General features: G+C 46.1%; 1 protein-coding gene across 1 annotated transcript; it reads left to right on the top strand.

Annotated features, from left to right (window-relative positions):
* Positions 1 to 84: 84 nt before the first annotated feature.
* Positions 85 to 17,859, top strand: mmp28 (matrix metallopeptidase 28). Its single transcript, XM_035623815.2, has 8 exons — positions 85 to 274; positions 2,124 to 2,200; positions 3,505 to 3,704; positions 10,955 to 11,176; positions 11,372 to 11,617; positions 15,311 to 15,460; positions 15,791 to 15,958; positions 17,059 to 17,859. The coding sequence occupies exons 1-8, from the start codon at positions 143 to 145 to the stop codon at positions 17,451 to 17,453; spliced, it is 1,590 nt and encodes a 529-aa protein (XP_035479708.2). The 5' UTR covers positions 85 to 142; the 3' UTR covers positions 17,454 to 17,859.
* The last annotated feature ends 1,005 nt before the right edge of the window (positions 17,860 to 18,864 follow it).

Raw genomic sequence — 18,864 nt, 5'->3', positions numbered from 1 at the left:
GCGCGCGACGCGGAGCGCGCGACTCGGCGCGAGGAGCGGTGAGCGGAGCGCGCGACTCGACGCGGCGCGCGAGGAGCGGCGAGCGGCGAGCGGAGCGGCGAGCGGAGCGGCGAGCGGAGCGCGCGGCGCGGCGCGTCCCGCAATGAGCCGCCGACGAGCTCCGGAGCAGCGGCGCGGGGATGGCCGCAACACGAGGGCGGCCTGGATCGTGACTGTGACCGCCCTCATCACCGCTCAGACGGCCGGAGGATCAGCGCTGCTCCCAGACCCTGAGGTAGTCCTGTAGGAAGAGAGAGGCGAAAAAAACACACAGCGAAACTAATGGTTTAAAGGTTTTAATCCAGAAGTGGATTCAAAGCAGCCCTTTGTCCGCGTAATGGGTGGAAATTAAGCAGCTTATGATGGAGAAAGAAGTGGATTTAGTTTTGGTTTTTCTCTCCAGAACTCTTCAATAGCGTTGATCTATTGCTCGTGAACACATTTTGAATTAATGGGTTTTACACTTCACGTTTTAAAACATGGATAATAACTCGGCACCATTTACTTTTCCCTTGTGTGAAGTTGGCGATGACGGTTCTTTTTAATGCAGCAATGCTGCCAGATGAGCCCGTTTGTGTTTCTGACTTCTGTTGACCACAAACACAATCCAGGCTCAACACGTAGGATTTTCTCTGCACGTCTCTGTAAAACACCGCAGACAACCAAATGAACATATACTTTATTAATGCATAGCCCCCCAAAGGACATAATACATATTGACTTTGTTTTCTGAAACAATTCATTATGGCAATTGTGTATTTTGTCACCTTTTATCAAATGTAATAAGAATTTGTTGCCACAACCCCAATTGTATACAATCAGAGGAAGAAAACTGTTCATTTAGCAATTGTTTTCATTCCTATACTTGGAAGATTAGATGTGACCCCGAACAAAGTGAATTATGTCCCTTTTAAAATGACAAGGCCCTTTAAAATGGAAGAAGAAGAAAAAAATCAACACCACTGTCGAGCTATTAGAGGAATTTCCCCTGGAGGCTGATTGTGAAACTAATATTAAGAATATCTGGTCGTCAAACTAATAATCAAAGAATATCTCAAAGGCGTGCGTGTCTGAGCACGAGAGGAAGAGTAAATGGAGCAACTTTATTGTCTCTCTCTGGTAACAGTTGAAGTGAGTGACAGATTTAGACAAAGAAGGGACCAAGCCCACTTTGAAGAGAAAATACTACCATTTGTGTCTCAGGGTGTTTTTGAGGATTTTACAGTTTAATTGCCTCACTGTGGTGCAGACTGCACTTTGTTTGCTCTCCCTCCACGGGCTTCGCATTTTCCTTCATCAGAGCTGTAAAGCCACACAGCATCAGGCTACTACATGTGTCTGAGCAGCTTCACTCTTGTTGGTACATAAAAAAACAAAGCCCTCTGGCATATTTCTGTGTCTGCAATGGGACAAAAGGGACATTTTTGTTGCACATTCCCTGTTTACAGCTGTCTTCTGCTCAATTTTAATTTCCATCCCACCCACGCCACATCTGTAGTCATGGTTCACAACACATAAAGGGCGATGACTGAAAGATTGTAATACCAAACCATCAACATAATTAATCGTAAAACCATAATGCAACAACATCTGTCGCCACGTCCCCCGTTGGTTCATTTTTCTCTGACTGTATTTTACAGGTTTTTTCCTCTGAACTATTCTCGACTTGTGTGTTTACATGAAATTCTTGTGAAATAATAACTATGAATTTTCAGGGAGGGGGTTTCTTTCTCCTATGGGTGGTCTAGGTGTGTACATCCTTTCTTGGCAACCTACATCAGATACTGCACAAATGGAAAATTGTCTTTACACTTTAATGATTATTCAGGGTTTTTTTTCTCTCACCGGAAGTTATGCCTCTCTGGGAATTTACCGGAGTGTGTTTTTATGAGAAGCATGTGAGATTGCTGGTCTGTAAAATCAGCAGCTCGTTGTCTAAAATAATGGACTTCAATATTGAAGCAGATTATTTACAGAGAGGCACTTGGAAAAAAAGTGTTTTTGTTCTGGAGTTTTCAGATGGATTTATATGTTTTGCTGGAGCATATCTGACGAAGTATTTACAAGCAGCACTACAATTGCAGGTTTTTCTGGAAAAGTACGGCTACCTCCATCAGGAGGACCACATCCACAATGAGGTCGAGGTGCAGTCAGCCATCAGGTAGGTGATTCAGCTGGTCTTCAACCTGTAAAGCGTCTTTCCCATAGCGACGTCATCAAAGATCCCACAGAGGTGGGATGTGACTTTTTAGAACAAAGCCAGACTGTATTTGTTTTCTCCTTCCACGCTGCCGAGCAGAGTCAGCTGGTGGAGGGTGTTCATCGGGGCGAAGGGGCGAGCTCGCTGCTGGACAAGCCTCAGGGCCTGTGTGTCGGCGCAGGGCAGTAAAACACACCCTCACCTCTGCACTGGAAAAGCGCAGCTGAACCCTCTCTGAACCATGCAGGAATTTAAAGAACCTCGCCCTCTGGCCCATATACTGCCTGTACTAAAATGAAAAGTGACTGAAAGGCTTTGCTCGGGTTGAAAGACTTGACTGGGCGTTGACTTAGTGAGCTGTGTGATGGTCATATATGTCCAGATAGTCAGGTATGCACATTTAGATCACTCAGATTTGGAGTGATGCCTGCTGGCTCTGGTAAATAAGAAGTCAGAAGGGGTCTGGAGTTCAATATGCTCAGCCCTTATATCGTCGGCTCCTCTTCCACCTGGGCCCACCGTGTTTCACCACCACGGTGCTACAGTAGCCCAGAACAGACAAAAGCAAACGTCTTTCACGTTTTTAACCACAGACTCTGTATTAAAAATGGAAGCAAGCACCGGGTCTGGAAAGTGCAGCTGATGAGGAAGTGCCTGAAACTTGTATTTTCTCAAATGACCAAATTGGCAAAATAAGTCAGTTTGTGTAGAAGTTGATGAGAAAATGACTCCTCTACTTCTCACTTGATCTTAAACGTCAGTAAAGATTTTGCTTGAGGTGTTTATGGCCTTAATTTAATTGAGTTGGTTGCAATCTGCATCCTCCCAGCGACGCACCCCAAAATCTCAAAATCTCCAACGCTGGTCCTTTCAGCTTGTATTGTCAAAAATCTAGATAATAATCATGAACGTGATGAGCCTCACTTCTTCTTCTCCTCCTCCTCCCCCTTCAACAAGCAATGCCTCTGATAAATCCTCCACTGCTTCATGACACAGCGTTACGTTTAAGCAATTACATGTTTAACCTCTCTAAGCCCGCCTGATTCCCAGATCAGGTATCAAGTGTGTGGAGCCGCATTGCTATAAGGTGACGGTGGCAACCATCCACATACAGCATATATTGAATTGCTCCGAAGCACCAGTAAGGCTTCACATTCTAAAATCAGGCATCTCAAGCTCGGTGGGAAGCATTTTTTAAATTCCTGTTCGTTCACACAAGCCTCAGGAGGAGCGTTACGAAAAAAAACGCTTCCCTCTCTCTGCAGCGGCTTCCAGTGGTTGTCCCGGCTCCCCGTCACGGGTGAACTTGACGGCGCCACGCTGAGGCAGATGACGGAGCCCCGCTGCGGGGTGTCGGACGAGGGCAGCCGGCACACCTGGGCTCGGAGAGTCAACGCCATCTTCACTGGGAGGAGGGCCGCCGCTGGGCCGCCTCGGAGCCGCAGGAAGCGCTCGGTCGCACAAGGTACTTTTGTGAGACGCACCGTGTTTGTGCGTGTGTTGTTCGAGTGTGTGCGAGACCCTCGCAAAGCAACAGATAGGATCCATTGTCCTGTGAGTGGAGGTTTTGTGTGTCCCATTGTGGAGCGGTCGTAAAGAGCCAACAGTTACCTGGGAGTGTCCACCTTCGTCTACTGAATGACGAGATGGAGTGTCTGAGGGCGCACGCGTCGGCCTTGTTACACACAACATCAACACCTTTAGTTTAGGAGCTAAACGCCCGTCTGAGGGTCCCGTGAGTCAAAAGGACCATTTCACTCACTGGAGAGTTTTATTTCTCACTGTGTCAAACAAGATGTCAACAACAGCAGTATATCCTGCTGCTCCAGTGTCAGTTTCCCGTTTCTCTCCGGACCTCTGAGAAATCTGCAATCACTTTTTTTTTTTTATCGTGTCGTTTGAGTGTTGACTCAAATTTGGTTCGAATAAACCGCGGGGACCGCTATTGGAGATCCAGCCCAATGAGCACAGTAATAAAGGAGTTCATTAGTTGATTGCAGATTGCTGCAATTTGACCTGACTAAAGACCGCGGGATGTGCTCACAGGTGGTTAAGAGCGTAGCTGGGAGCAGCCGCACCTCTTGCTTGACTCCGTGAAGTGATTGAGCACAAGATCCTGCCTTCTTATCTCAGGGTACGTCGTAGTGAATCTCTGAAAACTGCAGAAACTTGTAATTTCTGCTCGCGTATAATAAACGTGTCTGGGAAATATTCAAGTGGACAAAATCTCCCAAGCATGATGATTTTTTGGGGGGGTCTTCAGATGGTTTGATGGATGCACCTCTCTTTGTATTCGATGGTTATTATCACTTCACTTTGATCAGCATTAATGTTTTTGAATAAAAAAATGACTTCATTTGGATTATTACCTCCGCCATGAAGGGTTTGGGCCGCCTCTGTTTGTCTGTTGGTCCGCATCACGTCTCAGCAATACTAAATGTCTGCAGCCATTTAAAACCTGCACTAACTCACACTGTGGACCAAAGTGGTGGAGCGACCATCCTCCGAGCCACGCAGCTGCCAATGTGGCTGACAACAACTATCAACTATCAAGTCAGATATCAGGGAAATCGGGCGAAAAGTGAGACGAAATGTGAAAAAAAGGGGAGGCCGTTTCAGGCGTAGATCTCGGTACATTCGCATCCCGCGGCCGCGCTGGAGGGCGGACTGTTAGTACCATGTGTAATAAACCCGATGTATTTGAGTCTTTCTGTGATGCTGTCACCCGTCTCGCCCTCCCTGTGATGGGCAGCAGCCCGGCGACAGCACCAGGAGAGGGAGATTGGATTTTCCGGCTCCCTCCCTCCCTCCCTCCATCCCTCCATGTGCCTCCGGCCTCCACATTCCTCCCTGTCACTGACGGGGTTGGCGAATGTTCAGGGAATGCGGTTGTGGCTGACGTCTGCCGCCGACCTCTTCGTGTCAGTACCTGACACGTTCCTTCTGGTACCTGTAAACACACCCACAGCTGACTGACTGGATTACATTGTTTGCCAAGCTGTGTCTCTCTCCGTGACCACATGCCTCCGCTGGCTGAATGAGTGGGCTCCCTGCTGAGAGACTGGCTGTTTGGCAGGACCACGGCCTGCTCTGGAGCAAAGAAAACAACTCTCTTGTCATTATTCTAGTCCCGGACACGACTCGCGTGACGGGCGGCAGTGCGGTAACACAAAGAGCGGCGTTGATGGCGGATACTTTTGCACCCTCTGGTCAGACGTATATCCACTGATGTGGTGTTGTCGGTGTAATAACTGAACTGTATCGTGCTACGCAACAGTGTTGCCACCTTGAACTCAGACGTCACGTTGCGTTGTCCGCGAGAAGCAGCAGCAGCTGCGTGGCCACCCGAGGCTTTCACGAAGAGACATGAAGAGGTTCATGTTCAGACATTTACTTTGGCAGAGTCAAGCTGGATGATTTGAAAGCCTCTTTGATTTTATGTTTTGGCTATATTCTATCAGAGAGGGCAGCGTCTGTCCGGTCGGGTCACCACTACAGAAATACTGTATCTCCACAATTTTCATATCTTTATTCCTTAATTCCTCTTCTTGTCTTTTGCTAATACATGCTTTGAACTTTTTTTCAACGATAAAAGTGAAAGAGCAAGTTAATATTGAACGTACTCTTACATTGGACACAGGTTTCCGGAAGGTCATGTTGCTGCAATTTTTTCTCACGGTATTTTTCACGTTTTAATAATTAAAGTAGGTGGGTGATAGCACAACAAAAAATTCTTTTAACTCAATACCTTGTAATTCAAGAGCCAGAGTCAAGCAGCCCATGTGATATGAAACAGGAGAACCACGCGTCATGCTTCATGCATCATTTATATGGGGCGGCACGGTGATAAAGTGGTTAGCTGGCATAACTGTGGCCTCACAGGAAGTGGCTCCGGGGATTGAACTCTGAATTTGACTGGGGCCTTTTCTGCGTGTGGAGTCTGCATTTTTTCCCCTGTGCCTCTGCCGGGTTCCTCCGGGGTTCTCCGCACGGTACAAAGCAGGGTTCATTGGTGACTCCAAATTGATAGCACCCATTCTAAGGAGGCCACGTTTTCATTGCCGTTTGTTTGTCTATCAGTGGGATAACTCAAATAACCACTGATCCAATGTCCAAATGATTTTTTTATGGAGGCATGACCCCATTAAAGTTTGGAGCGGATCCGGATGAACAGACGCATCCAGGAATCCGAGGTGCGCAATCTCCGAGCTCCGTGCAGAGGATAGGCCAATGGATGGATGGATCATTAACAGGATACTTTTACAGTAACACTCGATTTTTTGATACTATTCTCTGTTAATTCTTTAATCACATGAATATACCTTTTTAATGGTAAACATCAAATGTTTGTTGTTTGAACTCTGCACTAATGAGGTGACGGCTGTGAAGAATAAACAAGTGAACACAATTGACATTTTTTCGATGGCGGGGCATCATCCAAACGTATACGAGTGTCGATACGCAAAACAAGACTTCAGTCAACCTTTTTCATACACTCTCCCACTTTCCCTCCAAGCCATCCTTGATTTTTTTGACTGAATTGTCCTCGACAGGCCGACACCGGCTGCTCAGTGAGGCCCGTTTGTTCCCACGGCAGCTGTGGTGTGAAGTGGTGTAGCGGGAACATGGCCGCCGCCGAGCTCCGTGGAAACCGAAAACAGACCTTGACTTGTGGTCGCATCTAATGGTCGTTCCCACTGATATTTACAGAACTGGCATTCCACCGCCCTGGTCCCAGATAAGTGCTATAAGTGCGATAGGTGTGTGTGTGTGTGTATAGATGTGTTTGTTTGTGTGTGTGTGTGTGTGTGCGTGCGTGTGTTTCAGAGGTGTTCGCTCATGGTTCTGCGCCCTGGTCCTGGAAACTGTTAACCACCTAATTGGCATTTTACAGCACACCGGACCATTTGTTGTAACAGCGTGCACAGAACAGTTCAGCTGTGTGTTTGCTCACTGGAGGCCGCCGCGGTCAGCCGATGATATCGCCCACACTCAAACTTACCTCTTGCGTTCACTGATTTGTTGTCGAAGCTCTTCGTTCCAGCTTCTAAAACGTGACGACTTGCCACATCGCTCTGTCTCATATCAGTTTTCGATTAAAATGTGTTCGGCTGTTTGACTTGTTTGTCAAAACGTCAGCTCGGGCTGTGGGAAATTGTGATGGGCATTTGGAGCCCTGATAACAGCGGCGGTCTGTCAGTCTCACTGTGGCGCAGACTGACAACAACTTGACAACAACTGGACGGATTGCCATGAGAGTTGGTTCAGACAGTTAGTCCGGTGTCCTCACAGCTAAATGTAAAATGGTGAACACGATAAACATTACACATGTTGAACATCAGCATTTAGCTCAGTAGAGGAGACAACGTAGCGCAGGCAGGAGACTTCTCCTACATTTTTTAGACCAAATAGTTAATCAATTATAAAAAGAACAAAGTCGTCATTAAGGAATTGTCTGCCATATCAAAGACATTTGCACATTTCTGCCAGTATTTTTCTCTTTGTGAGGTACACCTTCAAATCGGACACACATCGGCCTTGTGTGTGTGTGTGTGTGTGTGTGTGTGTGTGTGCGTGTGTGCGTGTGCGTTCGTGTGCGCGTGTCAAACGGCCTCCTCGACACCAGAAACAAACAAAATCTCCCTGCACCTCCACAAACAATAACTTCAGCTATCAGATGATCTCAGTCACTTCCTAATGTCGGTGATAACCACTGCTGCTGTAGAGGACATGATGTTAATTGCTTCCACACGGGAAGTCGTGGAATGTCTTGTGCATTGGCCTTCCTGGCTCCCCCTGCCGTCCTTGGGGACCGATTACTCTGCGGCGGTCTGGGTCGGAGAGCGAGGCGCCTGAGCTCTGCTGAGAATACAGATCTGCTCACGTCCTGATGCACATACAGCGGCTCATCTGGGAGAGTAACGTGGAGAAAGCAAGTGAGTGTGTTCAAGTGTCTCACTGACTTCAGCTGAGGAACCCGATCAAGTGATGAATGATTTGTAAAAATCCGACTTTTACTGGGAAATGCAGGTTTTGAAGATGGTGACATGAAAGCCTGCAGTTTTTTTTTGTGTGTGTTGGCTTTGAATGTAAATCAGTGGATGACTGTTATTCCCTCAAGTGATCACAGCGATCGAGGGCCCAGGTACCTCCACTTTTACCATCTGATATTTCTGTCAACTAAAATGCCAATTATCAAGTTTATACAACTCCCAAGTTGCTGCTGTAGCACACATTCTGTTTATGTTTACACACACACACACACACACACACACACACACACACACACACACACACACACACACACACACTGATGTCATTGCCAACCCCTTAATGGCTCCAGACCAGATATTCAGACATTTCCCTCTCCCCGTGGTGCTGTTGAGGCCTCTTGGTAATTCACAATATGTAAGTGCGTACCTCTTGCTTATCGCCCTCATCTTTCACATGACTCTGCGCTGTGTGTGTTATTTAGCTGAGCTCGGCCAAAAGTGCAGTCAGAGTGGGGCTGCGGGACTGCGTGTGTGATGCAGTCTCGTGTGCAGACCTCCCACCTCCACGACGGGGCCCAGACATATGTTGGCTGCAGTTTTAAATATTTTGACAATTGTAAAGTGTTTTTGATTTGTGCTGCCACTTCACGGCTAAGCCTCAAAGGTTTAAGGATGTGTAAATCCATAAAGCTCCTGGGCCAAGTCATCTCATACGCAGCTGCATGCAGGTACTACTTCCACTGAGTGGGACTGTAGCACTCATCCTGTGTGTCACCCTCTGAAACCATCTGACCCACACAAAGGCTTTTAAAGTGCACGACCTTTTCCTTTAGGTTAATCCTGCTTCAAAGAGGCGTCTGTCAGTATTTTTTGACTGTTTGAGACTTATTCAAATCAGATCTTCACGATTGTTGATATTTTCACACAACAGGGTCGTGGTCATGAACAGGGCCTGTTAATAGCATTCGTCATGTCTTACATCCATGTCCACAACCCGCTGCGATGTCACCCTTTGGTTTGTCGACTGCAGTTTTGAAGTCTGGAGGTTTTGTATTTTTTGAGCTGCGACATCGTGGTTTCTTGAAACCAGAAGTAACCATATTTAGAAACAGGTTTTAGGGACTTTGTATACAGTCTAATTGTTACTTCCTATAGGCACATGCACTATATGTAGTCCATTGTCCCTGTGTTCTTCATATGGTTTATATTGAGATAATGAGATAAGTGTATTGAAGATTTTATAATGCAGCTATCAACGTCTAATCAACTGTTTTTTTTTTATTATCGACTCAGCAATCTCTTGCCAAATTGGAAAAAATTTAAAAAGTCTGTAAAATATGAAAAATTTGTCACCACTCCACCCTGGAAAGATCGGTTTTGAGTTGAGAAACGTTGGCTACTTGCAGAGATGATTCACAATAGATTGTGATTGTTTTAAAATCCCTCTCATTGAAAATGTTTTCCACCAGCTCTGTCCACTCTCACACTCTCTGGGCTTGAACAGTCGGAGCGAGCGTCCGGCCTCAGCAGCTGCCTCTCCTTAAAGGTCCATATTATCTAATGACTGTTTCCTGAGAGGCGTGGAGGCGTGCTGCACGTTTGAGAGCTTGCGTGTGTGTTTGCCGTGTTTCGTATACTTGTATATTATATTACATTGTGTAATCCTATGCATACGAGAAAGGGATTAGAGTCTTGTAAATTAAAAGGACGGCAGAATTTAACTCCACCCTTCCCCTCTATCCCAGGAGCAAACGGGACATTCATGAAGTCCGCGGCACACGTGGTTACGTCCAAGCTGAGAAACCGCACACACGTGATGGAGTAAACAGTTTGGTCAGGCTTGCCCGATAGTTTACTCAGCTGCGCACCAACATGTGTAACCTGTCATTTTGGCTCAACCCGTTGGATGAGACGAAGTGGTTCTCCAAAACATCCCAGTTGATACCATACCATATCTGGCATTTGGATTTATAATACAGGATATGCTCACACGTATAAACACGTAGCTTCTCCAGTGGGAAATAAATAGTATAACTGTCCGGAGAGCAAATGATTACACAAAGAGAATTTACATGTCAAACTCAATACAAACACCAAGCATGAATTCAAACCAGGCTGAAAGAAAACTGACTGATTAGTTACGTGAAAACTAATCATTCCTGCAACCAATCGTGTTCTTTGTCAGTTATTTTGCAGAAAATTTGTTGCACCTATGAAATGTCAGAAAACGAGACTTCACTTTAAAATAGTTTGTTTTGATACAGTAAGGCGAAGAAACGCAGAATATAAAGGACAGTTACCTGTTAGAGTTTCATTTCTGACGGTGGACATGAACCACTGCATGTGTTTGAAGCTTTCTTTCATTATTCTTTTTCACAAATGTGTAAACTGATACCCTTTTTTAAATATGATAATCTTCTTTTTTCTTTTCCTATTTGCGGCAGAGAAGTAAATGTCCCATACCATTTAAATATCCATCCAACGTTTTCAAATGTGTGTCTGTTCTTTGCAGTAAATTATGTTTTATAGACCAATTTCTGCTCAAAGGAACACTGGCAGCATCTTCAGTTGCACTGGCTGTTTGGTTTTGATGAATAAGGTGTTGAGTTTCATAATTCTCTCTCTCTCTCTGTGTGTGTCTGTGTGTGTGTGTCTGTGTGTGAGTGTGTGTGTGTGTGTGTGTGTGTGTGTGTGTCTGTGTCTGTGCGTGTGTGATCTCCAGCCGAGAAGTGGTACAAACGTCACCTGACCTACCAGATAGTGAACCGGCCTCGCCACCTGTCTCTGGGCTCGGTGCGGCTGGTGGTGCGTGCAGCCTTCCAGCTGTGGAGCAACGTGTCGGGCCTGCTCTTCCAGGAGGCCCCTGGAGGCCCCGCCGACATCCGGCTGGCCTTTTACGAGGGAGACCACAACGACGGGGCCAGCAACGCCTTCGACGGACCGGGTCAGGGTCAACCACACACAGATTCACGTCATCAACAGATCTATGTATCAGATCGTATTGATTAGGTTTGATTGGTAGATACAATAATGTACACGGTAACATTCGTAAACAGCGTGAAAGGAAATGTACACGTAAGACTTTACTCTGATTTTGATGTGACACGTTGCCTCTTTCTTCTTCTGCTCCGGTCCTCAGGGGGAACCCTGGCTCACGCCTTCCTCCCTCGCCGGGGCGAGGCCCACTTCGACATGGCAGAGAGGTGGACGCTGAACGGCCACAAGGGACACAACCTGTTCATGGTGACCGCCCATGAGATCGGACACACTCTTGGACTGGACCACTCCCCGGTGCGCCACGCACTGATGTCGCCGTACTACAGGAAACTCGGCCGCAACCTTGTGCCGAGCTGGGACGACATCATCGCCGTGCAGCAGCTGTACGGTGAGAGGACGGTCCTTTTCATGGTGATCTGTTCAATGCCATGTGTCCTATTTATGGAGGAGAGGGGGGGGTTGTTATGGACTCTTACGAACTTCACTAGCGGTGCTCAAAGGCTTCACTTTAAATCCGTTTCCAGATTTAAAATCCAGCTTTTCTTTGTTAAATAGAAAGTGTGTGGTCCCAAGGTCGGGAGGAGTGTTAAACATAGAACCTCCGACGGACACACAAAGATATTTGTCTCAGGTTTAACGTCTGAGGGGTTGAAAGATTAAAAAACCCCATCTGTGGACAGATGACAAATGGTCCAGGACCACTTAAAGATGGTGAAATGAGGCCGCAGTTTAGACGGGACTATTATTGAAATACATAGAACCAATTACATGAATTACTGGCTTGTTTTGAATCCAGACTGTCTTTGAGGAAACACAGAGGTAGGCTCTGTGGCCCATTAAATCCAGAGTCATGGCACTGAGCTGTGAAAGGGTCTGAGAGGCAGAATGAGAATAAGGAGAAGGGCTCCAGCAGATTATCAAAACCTGACCAGAAAAAAGAAAAAGAAAAGCTGTCATCCTCCCCGCTACACATTCAAAGTTCTTGAGAAATAAAGTCAACAGCTATGAGGGTGATTCAAAGTCCATGGCTGCATTGTTTGTGAAAGAGATGAACTGAAAAATGCGTCATTTACAGGACAGAAGGACAAAGAGCAGAAAACATTTTGCAGTTCAAGATTCGCGGTGTTTTGGTACATGGTGTTTCTAGTCAGGATTGTCCTCAACAGCAGGAAAAGTGTTCAATCAGTTTCACTTCTGTAGCTGCTGGGATAAGGAGGTTTGGCTGTGAGGGCAGCGGTGTTGTTGTGAATGTGAAAATAACACACACACACACACACACACTCACACTGTTGACTATCTTCTATTTTATTATTACCTGTCCCGTCAGTGTTTCACCCACAGTGTTTACCTTGGAGTCTGTTGTGATAGATTACTGGTGCCGTTGCCGAGTGTGGGAGTGTTACATACAAATACAACAGTTTCTGTTGACTGTAAGTGTGTGTGTGTGTGTGTGTGTGCGTGTCCCTCCTGGCATGTGTGAGGCAGGTTTCCACATGTGCGTCTGCAGAGTTCTCTCATTGCTCCCGCTGCACTTGCACGAGCACGAGCACGTGGTCCTCTTGAAATGTGTGTGCATAATAAGTATAACTTCATAACCACCGGATGTCCTCTGTGACGGTGCCGTGTTTCGAACCTCCAGGTTGCCGACCGCAATGCGCAAAGTACTTTCCTCGCTGTGGCCCTGAGACGAGTGTGTAAAGCAGCTGCAAAGGGGGCCGCTGTCTTTAAAAAAAAAAAAAAGTGTTTTTTTGCAATGGCTGCTGCCGGACCGTCTTACAATCGTCTGGATAATTGTAGTCAAAGCCTGAGATTCGGCTCAACAGGAGCTTGCGGTCAGGCCGCGTCCAGATGCCCTCTTTCCCGTCAGACGTCTGAGGAGTCCCATCTGCTCGGCCTCTGGAAACATCCTGGCCTCAGCTTCCTAAAAAGTTATTTGCCAGCCTTGTCAGTTACTGGCACCACAGAGCAGCAGCTTTTTATCGCTTCTCAAAAAGTTCATCCAGGACGAACCTTTTCGCTCAGGTGGAGCTGGGCAAAGTGCGGCGTTTGCTTTTCCCCCTGTATGCTTTCCAACCCGATCTCCGCCCCGTGGCAGTGATTCCTGCAGACTGCAGCTGCTCCCATGTAAATGTCAAACCGCTCCAGAGACGGACGTGGACGAGAACCGCAGCTGACAGGACTGCGGGCGCCGCGAAGACACTACATCTGCTCAGAGATATGAGCTTTACGCTGCGTGCGTGTGAGAACCGTCCCCTGGTGTTGGCATTGTGATCTGACAAAAAGCAGACGCGTCTTCAGACGTGATCAGATTTGCTCAGTGACGAGAAACATGAAAAACCCTCGAAGCACCGCACATTGAAAGACACGTGTGTTGTTCCTCCCCTTATAAGACGAAGTACAGTATGTTCAGGGAGTAAAAAAGTGTTGAGATCCTTAGGGGCAGAGAAAATATCTCACTGTAAAATCACGTAAAAAGTCCTGCATTCCAAATGTACACAAGTACTGTAAGTAAAATGTACTTAAATCAGGAATAATAAAAGTACACAATGGAGAAAACTAACGATAACCCAGTGTATGTGTTACAGATTATTAATAAAAAGCTCATATTATTGGATTATTTGAACAATTTGAACAATTTGTTAATGTGTTAATGTAAATGTGAGGCATTTTAAAAGTTCAAATACAATCTGTATCTGATTTCTTTATCAAAGTAATGTCTGACAATAGACGCCAAACAAATGTAGTGGAGACGAACAACATTTCTCTCTGAATTTCAGTGGAGTAAACGTATTAAGTAGCATCAATTGGGAAATCTAGAGTACAAATATCACAACTGTATGTTTGAGTACAGTACTCAAGTAAACGTACTTAGTTACGGTCACAGACATACATTCTCCAGTCCTGTACACGAATGTGAGGGGCAGAAATAAACAACACGTTGTTTAAGTTCTTATTTTTATAAGGGTACTAGACTTGAATAAAAGTTGTGCTTCACTTGAGTATTTTCATTTGAAGCATCTTTATACTTTTACCTCAACACATTGATTCTGCAGCCACAGAGTCACTTTGCAGGTTCAGATTCTAAATACAAAACATAATCCAATAGAATATAATGTAGGGTTATGTATTAAAGTACCACAACAACATTTAAGATTTGAAGGCTGCTCATGCGACAGAATAATATGCATAACAGGAGGATAAATATCACTGCACAGTATCATGATATGAAGGCCTCGACCGACTCTGATGAATGTAAACAGAGAATGCGGAGGGAGGTTTTGTGTTTGAGTGAAGTCAGACATCCAGCTCTTATCTCACAACACACTGCTCCTTCGCTCGTTCACTCACTCACTCACACACACACACACACACACACACACACACACACACACACACACACACACACACACACACACACACACACACACACACACACACACACACACACACACACACACACACACACACACACACACACACACACACACACAGTACAGCAGTCCGTGTGTTATCCACCATGCTCTGTATATCTATTCTTCCTGCAGTGTTCCTCCGGTTATCGTGGGTGCGTTGATTTTATCCACCTCCTACACAAATGTTTGTTCAGATCCTCGGCTCGCAAACAAATTGTCTGTAATCACGTCTCGAGCGGCGTCATTTACTTTCGTGCTTTCAGTGTGTCCTGCTTTTTTCTTTCGTTCCACTTCTTGTGGCAGGAGTCTGCAACTAGGCAAATAAAATAAATATGTAAAGCGTGCTTGTTGCTTTGGTGCCGCAAGTCAAATAAGTTTTCAGGTTCCAGTGTGTGCTCGCTCTCAATCCTAATTTTTTTAAAATTTACTATGTAGTATGTCGTCATCCATCAGTCGCATCCCATAAAGTCCTGCTTAGTTTGTCTTTTAATTTGAAATATATGAAATAATTTTTGCCATGCATGTCAAATTAGGCTGCTCTCTAACATACTGTGGCCTACTGTCTGTCCTGAGAGCTTTGTCTGGTCATTGAAGGTTTCAAATAACAACCTCTATGTAACCAATCTGTTGTTTGCCTCCGTCGTTCTGTTGCTTCATCTTTGCCTCAGGTAAGCCGTCAGGTGAGCGGCCCGTGAGGCTGCCGGGCCAGGTGTTGCACGCTGCGCTGCAGGAGTGGGAGTTCACGGAGCTCCACAACAGGCACAAGACCACAGACCAGCCGCTCTACTGCCAGGGCGTCTTTGATGCCATCACTATGGGCAAGTTCCACATTGAACATCATTAGCAAAGAACATTACGCCACATCCTTCGTGGAAGGCTGTGCTCACAGGCGTGGCTTCAAAGAAATGCAGAAATGAAAGAGAATCCTGTCAACTTGTGACCCCCCCGTCATAACTGCATTGCAAAATGACTTGACATGAAACAAAATCAGAAATAGAATGGTGCAGATGACCATGTGATGCAGTTGAATCCTCTGTGGAGCCGTCGTTAACGTAAACTGAGTCGAGCTGCTGACGAGGTAAAGAATGAACCTTGTTTCATGTGACACACGTACACTCACCCCATGTGCTCTTTCTGTATGTGCGCAGACCAGAACGACACCGTGCTGGTGTTCCGGGGCAGTGTGTACTGGACGGTGTCGGCCGAGGGCAGTGTGAGCGGCCCGCTGCCCCTCCGTCAGCGCTGGCCCGACCTCCCTCCTGCCATCGAGGCTGCTGCCTTCTCCCCCCCGGACTCCAAGTGGTATTTCTTCAAAGGTGCTGCTCCGCTGAGCTCATTAATTGCCGCTCACACTTCCTTCTAAAGACAACCCTGTAACCTGTCGGCTGACTTCACGCATAGGTTTAAGCCTAAAAATAGATTTCACCGTTACCCTTCAAGTAGGAAAGTGCTATTTGAAGACATGATGCTGCACTTAAGGCCCCAGCTGTAACTGTGAAGGAGTTTGTGCTAAAAGCTAATAATGTGTTTGAAGGAGTATAACTCTGTTGTTAAAAAAACAAATGGTGTTAATGTGTTAATGTAAGGCAATATTTTCACTCCATACATCATCTCCACTTTTTCCTTTTGTCAACTGTTGTCTGAGAGTTGAAGGAAACATTATACTGACAGGTTTCTGTCTCAAGTAGCAGGCCGCATTTCTCTCACACACACACACACACACACACACACACACACACACACACACACACACACACACACACACACACACACACACACACACACACACACACACACACACACACACACACACACACACACACACACACACACACACACACACACACACACACTTCATTCAAAACACATATTCATGGACAATGTGCAATCTGGAAATATGTGCAATTGTGGACAATGTAAAATCTTTACTTGCATAACCATCCATTTAAATTCTATCTGCAATATATGCTCAGTCAACATTTTATTTATGTACTTCTTTTTAGATAATTGTATGCGTCTTCTTTTTAATTTGAAAGTGAATGTATGTTTGCTGTGCAAATGCACCAATGGGAAAAGTTTTACAAATTTCGTTGTGCAGTTTACATGTGCAATGACAATAAAAGGCCTCTATTCTATTCTATGCTATTTCTCAAGACACTGAACTTCAAAATACATCATCCTGAGACTCTTTGGATAAAGGTGCAAGATGAAACTGACTGTCCTTTGGAAGGTGTATTCATAGTTTTTAAAAGACCAGATCTTATTCTCATAGAAGTCTTAGTAGAAGTATGACAGCAGGGGAAGTGACAGAGTGAATTTGTGCTGCATGTTACAATGTTAAGTACCGCATGAAATTTGTGGACCTCTTATAATTACACACACACAATAAAAAGAATCCTCTTCTCTCACACTGCAGGGAAGCGGATGTGGCGCTACACAGGCAGCGTTCTGGACCCCGGCTTCCCCAGGAGGAGCAGTGACCTGGGGCTGCCTCGCCACCCAGACTGTGCCTTCTTCTACACACCCTTGGGTCACATGGTCCTCTTCAAGGGCTCCCGCTACTCTGTGCTTAACCTCGGCACCCTGCGCCAAGAGCCCTACTACCCCCGCAGGCTGACGGACTGGACCGGGGTGCCGCAGGGGACCAACGGGGCGCTGACGCGTCCGGGCGGACGCCTCTACCTGTTCAGAGAACAGCGCTTCTGGAGGTTCGACCCGGTCAAGGTGCGGGTCACCAGAGAGGGTCAGTGGGCCAAGGACCTGAGCTGGACGGGCTGCGGCAACACTCCTCGGAGCAACGACATTCTCTGACCAGCAGGCGGAGCTGTCAGCCAGAGATGAGGTGCAATTTGTTGATACTGTAACACCGAGGCCTCTCAAGCCCACGCTCAGGATGGCTCAAAAGGTCACACTAACAGACACAAGTCCCTTCGGTTTGTACATTTTCAAAGCACATACAGTATTTATACTGCAGAGCAATATTAACATGACTGTATATAGATTATTTTAGTAATAAATAATAACAGAACTGAGCGCTGTAAAGTGAACAGGTTTTAGGTGGCGACAATATGACACTGAAGTTTGATCTTTCAAAACCAGATTATTCTTTTTATTGCTCTTGTAGTATTTTGCACACTGACAAGAGAAAACAACAGATTTGTATTTTTTGTCCTGTTTTCAACAGTGTCAGATATTGTATAAATAACTTACTTTTGGAGGAGGACTTAATCTTCATCACCGCTGAGCTCCAACTGTTTGGACAATACGATGAGAAACATTGTTCAGCTGTGAGTGTTTTCAAATCCAATCAAATGAATTCCCGTCTGGTTTATATACGGCTAATCCAGCAGTCCATCACACAGAGGGAGAGAGCGACATCCACACTGTGGGAGGAAAACCCTCGCTGAACCTTCCGTCTGCAAGGCGACGGTGCATCTAGAAAAAACATCCAGAATTCAACCGACAACCTGCCAGAACATCCATCCATCCATCATCTACCGCTTTATCCATTTAAGGCTCACGGGGGGGGGGGCCAATCCCAGCTGACATTGGGCGAGAGGCGGGGTTCACCCTGGACAGGTCGCCAGCCTATCGCAGGGCCACATACAGAGACGGACAACCATTCACTCGCACATTCACACATACGGTCAATTTAGAGCAATTTTGTCTCCAATTGACCTAACCCCATTCTGCGTGTCTTTGGACTGTGGGAGGAAGCCGGAGAACCCGGAGAGAACTGACGCATACACGGGGAGAACATGCAACCTCCACACAGAAAGGCCCTGGTTGCTTTGAACCGGGATTCGAATGCTAACCACCGTGCAACCCCTGCCAGAACATTATCTTTTATATTTTTGTGGTTTTTTTGTACGTTACTGCAGGAAAAAAGCGGAAGTCTGTTGCTACGCACGTAGATCAGTGTCTATTCAACTCACCGTACACTGAGCGCTAATCCCACAGCTATTGAATTCTGAACCTTCAGTCGAGGAAACATCCGTCAGAAGACACACAAAACACCTTCATCATTTGACAACGTGAAACCATTTTGTTCAACTGTCTTTAATACTACGGTCCTATGGAATTTCTCTGCATCACTGAACATCTTCTCCTGGCGAAGCAAGCTTCCTATTTTTTCCAGTAAAACCCATTAACAGTTAACAGTTTCACACATTCACATGTTTGAGCTGCCCTGCGCATCAACAGTGTCTCAACTGAAGGTCGT

Source organism: Scophthalmus maximus, chromosome 11 (assembly GCF_022379125.1).
Source record: "Scophthalmus maximus strain ysfricsl-2021 chromosome 11, ASM2237912v1, whole genome shotgun sequence".
Taxonomy (NCBI): domain Eukaryota; kingdom Metazoa; phylum Chordata; class Actinopteri; order Pleuronectiformes; family Scophthalmidae; genus Scophthalmus; species Scophthalmus maximus.
This window is presented reverse-complemented; position numbering and strand designations above follow the sequence as displayed.